Source organism: Orbicella franksi, chromosome 5 (genome assembly GCF_964199315.1).
Source record: "Orbicella franksi chromosome 5, jaOrbFran1.1, whole genome shotgun sequence".
Lineage (NCBI taxonomy): Eukaryota > Metazoa > Cnidaria > Anthozoa > Scleractinia > Merulinidae > Orbicella > Orbicella franksi.
Window position 1 is genome coordinate 22,538,392 of NC_138149.1, and position 6,509 is coordinate 22,544,900.

A 6,509-nucleotide genomic window follows, 5' to 3' on the forward strand; every position below is an offset into this window, starting at 1 on the left:
CGGGGGCGGGAAGCGGGAATTACAATTACGAGCGGGAGTGGGATTTAGTGTTTTTATGGGCTTAGGATGCGGGATTCACAAGGGAAACAGAGCGGGATACGGGATTTCAATTCTTACGTGACCTCATAAATTGACCAGCGCAAAAGCCGCAAGTTGGGCAGAAATGAACCTTTTGTGCGTATAGCTGTGTAAGGTTTCAAGTAATGTATAGCAACGGCTCTGTACACTGTCAAGTTCTGTCAAAACGGTAAACAGTTTACAGAAAGAAACGTTATAATCATTAATTTTGTGCTTACTTATCTGCTACCCTTTGAATCCTTTTGTGATATTTTACGCGATATCTATTCTTAAAAAGTCTTTGTGTTAATAATTAAATTAATTATTAATTTAGCAAATTAATAATTAACGCAGAAACGTCTTTAAAAAGTAGACGGGATCGGGATTTCCAGGCAAAAAAGGGCGGGATAGCGGGATTAACAGGAAAAAATGGGCGGGAAAACGGGATCTGAGAACCCTATTGTGGACTCTCAAATACCAGATCCCGGATGATCTCAATTGAAGGTCAAAAGTTTTGCAGAAGCTTGTTGGCGATGATTTGAGGGAAATTTGCCTGTAAGACCCTGAAAATAATAGCCAGCGATCAGTCTGGTACAAAGATGACCTTTTCCTGCTTATGTTGGAAGTCCTAAATCTACTGAAGTCCTTTCCTGCAGTTATCTTAATCCACATGTCACTTCCAAGCGTTGACGGACGGCAACCCTCTTGGGAGGAAACCAGAGCTAGCACTTTGTTTTAAATAAACAAGCCCGCGAGCAGGTTCTCCGCGTGGCGATCTTTCCCCTCGAGGATAAGAATAACCGTCTAAAGGGACAAAATAATGTAGCTGTACCACAGGTTGCCCCTTTTGTATTGGTGTAGTTGTCCATTCGTCATTTCTTGAAAGTCTAAGGGGCGTAGCTAGGGGGTTCCTGGGGTGCCCGTGACCCCCCCTCCCCTCTTTGTAATCCTTTTTAAAGTTAACAACCTACAACAGGTGGCGAAAACGACATGACAATCTAGCGAGTACCCACACTTTCACAGTGTGACCCCCCCCCCCCCCGTTTGAAAAATCCTGGCTAAGCCCCTGAGTCTGAATCACTAACAATAACTACAGGATTGGAAGATTTATAAACTCGTGTACCTCGGCGATTATTCTTATTTACAGAATGTTAGCCTCGAAAACTAAAGTTTTTGCCCTCTCTACCGCCGCAGGACAAAAGCAAATGATGCTCCTTATAATTGGCGCCTCTTTAGACAGCGGAAATTACGCCATTCTTTCCACCCTAATAAAATGATTACTTATCGTTTTAAAGAATGTTCGCTAGAAAACTCGGCGATTTACAGTCAATTCCATTTAAAAGGATACCTGTTCATGGTAAATTCATATTATCTACTGAGGGATATCCACGTCAGCTTAAAGGTGACGTGGCAATCCCTCATTGGATATTATGAATATTCATCGTCACCAGGATACGCCACTTGTCATGTTCCTTGTTTTTGCAACACCACATAACCTTAACGATCGGAGGCTCCTTCCCCTCAAAACATTCTACTTGTACACAGAGCCCCTTCACAATTACTGTCTTTATTTATATCGTCACGTAATGCTGCTCGCGAAGTGTTACTACGTGACGTACAAGATGACAACTGTTACCTAGAGGGGCATAGTGCTACAAAACGTTACTATGTATCTCCCTGCAAGGCACTGCATCTCCAATATATTTTAGGACCAGCTTGCTACAAAACCGTAACCCTGCGGCCAGAGTCAATCTACTTGTACACAGAACTCCTATACAATTACTTCCTTTTTTATTAGCAAAGTGTTACTAAGTGACCTTCAAAACCCACTTGTTCCTCAGAAGGGCACAGTGTTACAAAACGTTGCTTTGTATCTTCCTGCGAGGCACTGCGTCCCCAAATAGTTTACGATCAGCTAGCTACAAAACGAAGTCCGAGGCTAGAGTCAAGTCGACGTTGATTCGCTACAAAACGAAGCCTGCGACCAGAGTCAAGTGGTAGCTGATTTACTTTCTCCCGGGGAAGGTTCGCTGTCATTGCTCTTGCCTGAAACCACTTCGTTCAAATTCGTCTCGTTCTCACTTGGAGGTTCACACAACTAGTTGAAACAAGAAAATATATATTACTTGATAAAAGACGTGCGTCCCGATGACGCGCATGCGCGACTTTGAGTGACACTGGAGGGTCCACTAAAGAGTTTAATCGTACTACTCAGTACCACCCCCTCACCCCCTCACCCCCTCCACCTGGATAATTTGTGATTTCCTTGTGTGGCTGTATAATTAACGCGTCTTTGAAAAGCCGATTTCCCCGCCTTTGACCCTTTTGTATGAAACCAGCCGCTTTGAAGACACCAGTTATTCCCTACGATCTTCACAGAAATAATTGCAAACCGATACAAAATATGCCGCGAAAAATGTCCTCAAATGACAAATAATTTCTCGAACACCGTTACTTTCACAGTTCTCACAACATCGATAGGAAAGGAAGTCAACTGTGAGAACTGGACTGTCCGTAAAAAAGTTCTTTAAGGTGCCTCCCTAGAGTTTTAACGAACACCCTCCCTGTAGAGTGCGAGTTAGAAAAGAAACCTTAGTTAATTTCTCTTGAAGTTTTCCCTGTAGAGATTTACCAGTATACTTACTGTTAAAATAAGGTTTATCTTTTGGTTGTCAATTTTTGGACTAAGGGCGTTACCATGGCAACATATCATCTGATGACAGGCAGATGTATTCCCATTTTGGCCTAAACTCCGCAATATTGATACTTTCCTTCGATGAAATTTTTTCATACTTTGCCACATCATGGAAATGATATTGCCTGACATTTTGAATTAGTAAAAAGTCAAGGTTGTTCAGACAGTTTTTCCAATATTCCGTAATTTGTCATTCTTCTAAATATATTAGATTAGCTCTGACAGATTTTCACAAAAATAGCGTATTTTATAGGAATTGTGTGTGGTTACAACTGAGCCAAATTCACCGAAGGAAACGCGAGAAAATTCACTGTCAGTTTTGCTTTTTGTGCTCATGTTGACGTCATAAAAATCGAAAAACACTGACGTTTTCCTTTAAGCGCGCAGATTACTTGAGCTTTCGTCCTATGCGCGCGTGCAATAGTAAATTAAAGCCAACAGAAGAAAACATTCACTTCAAAGTTGTAACGATGATGATAATAACAATAACAATAGCAATAACAATAACATAATAACAATAACAGCAACAACTAACAACAATAATAACAATAACAAGAGCAACAACAACAACAATAGCAATAATAAGAAGAACAACAACAACAACAATAACAATAACAACAATAATAGTAATAATAATAACAACAATACATAAATGTTTTATGGAGGCCTCCAATCAGTCTAAAACACAGAATAGTAATGAAAGACTACCTGAAAACTTAAGACTTCACCCATGGTTTAAAACTAGAATTACGATTAAAAATACTACTACGAACTAAGGTTAAAAATGGTTAAGTAAAAACTGTTTCAGTTTTTGTTTAAAATCCTTTTTGGCATAAGTTTCTTGAGCCCACGCGGCAGTGAGGTCCAACTGGCAATTGCTTTATAATACGCTTTGTTTCTGCCCCGTTCCGTTCTTGGCTTGCTAGAACTTTGGGCATTGCCACGGATTAACCAAACCTAGATCATAGTCTCTAACCAAACCTTTAATCTCGCGATCTTAGTGGATACAAACAGTTTTATTCTTGGTTGCTCCTTTGAGTCGTAGGGAGGTTCGAGAAGGTTAAATGAACTAAATCACCAGTTTTTTTTGATGCTACAATATGCAAAATCCTGTTCTGTTCACAAAGCTTTACACAAGCAGAAACTATAGTACCTTTTTAAGGGCGTCGTTAAACTTCTCGCTGTCGTCAATAAACTTCCGCTTTTTGCTCTCAAACTTCTCTTCAATCTGTTGCAGCTCACTTTCAAGCTTTTTCTGGCAAAAACAAAAAGAAAACAAGAAACAAAAACAAATTGAGGCAAAAAGCACTTTTAAAAGTCATCTTTTCTTCCGATTTTAAACAAATTATTCGTTGATGTTGTTCTGTGTGGAATTTAAATTGAAACCCTTTATTAAGTTACGACTTTCTGTGCACTTCCAGTTTAATTGATATAAATCTTTGACCTCGGATGGATTCGATCTCACGGCCTCCATGTAAGATAACCGTTGCTTTACCGACTGAACTAAACGAGGCCAGACAGGAGCAAGTTGTGGTAGTAATTCGTGGCAAGGTAAATTATAAGGGTACAATGAGCGGTATAATAGCCTTCGCAATTGTACAATTATGATAACCTGTTCTCGGCCCTTCCCCAAATAACTGGGACACTATATACGAGGAATAAGTGAGTAGTAAAAGTCACTGGAGATGAAAACTTTTCTTACTTCTACAAAAAAGCGAAAACGAGCAGAGCAACAGAAACGAAGAATTACCTGATGTGCTATGAGTGACTGTACTTGGCGTTTAAGTACTCCCAAACGAGACTTCGTCACAACTAAAACACAAAACATGGGAAGGTATTAAAAATGATCTTGATCAAGGATATAGTGTGTGCACTAAATTTGCAGTAAGCGCATCTGCCCGGGGTGTTCATACATCTGACCTGTTCTGACGTCTCTAACCACCGTATCGCTGAATATTTCCGACATCAACTTGTGATTTCGATGAAACCGAGCCGCGGATATGTGCTTCACAGAGAAGGCGTCATCTTCGTCTGAAAAAACAACAATAATGATAATAAAAAAAAACATATCAAGTCGGTGCCGAGGAGATATCAGAGAAAGGTTTACAATCTAAGGCATTGGAAAGTTCTGGAAAATAACAAACAGAAAGGGAATCAAAATGTAAAAAAAAACTCCTCCCCTATCTGAAGACTCGGTCTCAAAATCCTCCGAATAAAAAAGATCATCTGCATCAACATTTCTACATTTACTGAGTTAGCAGAAACTATAAACAGTTATCATACTAACTTACACATCCCATAAAGTACAAGGAAAGCCCTATTTTGCAATATTTGTCCCCGTGCTAAGGACATAGGGTATGTTACGTTTGAAGATTTTAGAACTTTTCTGTACGTTTTTATGACGATTCTGCTTATTGTTCTAAAGTGGCCTTATACAAATTTCCGCATATTGCTTCTCCTGCCTATTTAGAGAAGTACACATTGTGGTTATAGTTTAATTACCATCATCATCATCCACTGGTTGAATGCCAAACCTTGCATCATCTAGTTTCTGTCGACAGAAATGTTTGAAAATGTCATTAAAATAGATAACATAACAAGACATTATAAAAGAGAGATGACATTCGCAACGGTGAATCCTTGCAGCAGAATCATTAGTAAGAGTGTCCAATTATCTTTGCTCAATCAGAATTACCATACCACAGTTGTCTGGTTAGGGTGTTTTCAACAAGAAATGTCATCTCCAAGATGGATACCCCCCCCCCCCAAGATAGTGGGATGCTTTGTAGTCCATCACTTGTCACTCCCCTCCCCTCCCCCACTACACAAACCTCCAATTACTTGAATGATGAATGTCACCCCCAATAACTTGGTGGTTCAATCATACATGTACTTCCAGAGTAGTGAAGCAGGTTCAGTTATTTGCATGGCTGACCACTCTCTGAAGTAAAATGAAGGTTACTCATGCAAAATGACTCACCCCAAAAGGCATAGAACCCATCATGGCTCTTTCCATTGCTTGCTGTTCTTGAAGAGCAGCTTGTGCTGGAAGAAAAAGAGACATTTATCATTGAAATTGTCTGTTATTCAAAACATCCATACATTTAAATTTGTTTACACAAGGAAGAGAGAGAGAGAAATTTATAAAGAGATATTAATATTTCTATGGTCTTCACTAAGCCTAAATAAATCAATGTAAATATCTTAAATGGCCACTCCCCCAATGGGGATTTTCATGGCCAATGAAACCAAATGATAAAACAAATAATGCAAATGAATATAACATGGTTTAAAATCCCAACTGACAGGAAACAGACCAGTTGGCTATTAACAAGCATGGCCAAGGAGTTAAACTAGGGTCTACCAAGAAACAACTCCACAGCATAGTGGTCAAAGCAGGACTTGAACCCGCGACCTCTAGATTTCAAGTTCAGCACCCTAACCACTTGGCCATGCTGCTGGCAAGTATAGTAAAGACATCACAAACATTTCAGTGGTATACTGTAACATTTTGACATAATTTACTTTGATGCACGAAAGTCAGATAACCAGTTGTCAGAAATGTTGAGTCACATAATTTTTCAAAATAAATAAAACAAAAGCAGCTGAAGAAAAAGCAGCCATGAATTCTTTCTGATTTTTATGAATGGGTATAGTTTTAAAGTGCGTAGAGCTAGAACACAAATACACAGCAAATTAAACCAACAAAAAGCAGTAAGAAACATGACGTACCTCTTCCTTTTGCCACAATCCATGC

The 6,509-nt window shown here is 39.4% G+C and overlaps 1 protein-coding gene across 1 annotated transcript in view; it reads right to left on the bottom strand.

Annotated features, from left to right (window-relative positions):
- Positions 1 to 1,201: 1,201 nt before the first annotated feature.
- The window catches only part of LOC145486891 (SWI/SNF-related matrix-associated actin-dependent regulator of chromatin subfamily E member 1-like), a 12,511-nt gene continuing 7,203 nt past the window's right edge, over positions 1,202 to 6,509 (bottom strand). Inside the window, exons 7-13 of the mRNA XM_081465599.1 lie at positions 6,485 to 6,509; positions 5,733 to 5,797; positions 5,255 to 5,303; positions 4,673 to 4,783; positions 4,503 to 4,564; positions 3,906 to 4,007; positions 1,202 to 2,155 (exon numbers count right to left, since the gene is read on the bottom strand). The exon at positions 6,485 to 6,509 is cut by the window's right edge and continues 51 nt beyond it. Of these exons, the coding sequence (XP_081321725.1) occupies positions 2,048 to 2,155; positions 3,906 to 4,007; positions 4,503 to 4,564; positions 4,673 to 4,783; positions 5,255 to 5,303; positions 5,733 to 5,797; positions 6,485 to 6,509 (522 nt within the window). The 3' untranslated portion in view covers positions 1,202 to 2,047. The remainder of the gene's footprint in view (positions 2,156 to 3,905; positions 4,008 to 4,502; positions 4,565 to 4,672; positions 4,784 to 5,254; positions 5,304 to 5,732; positions 5,798 to 6,484) is intronic.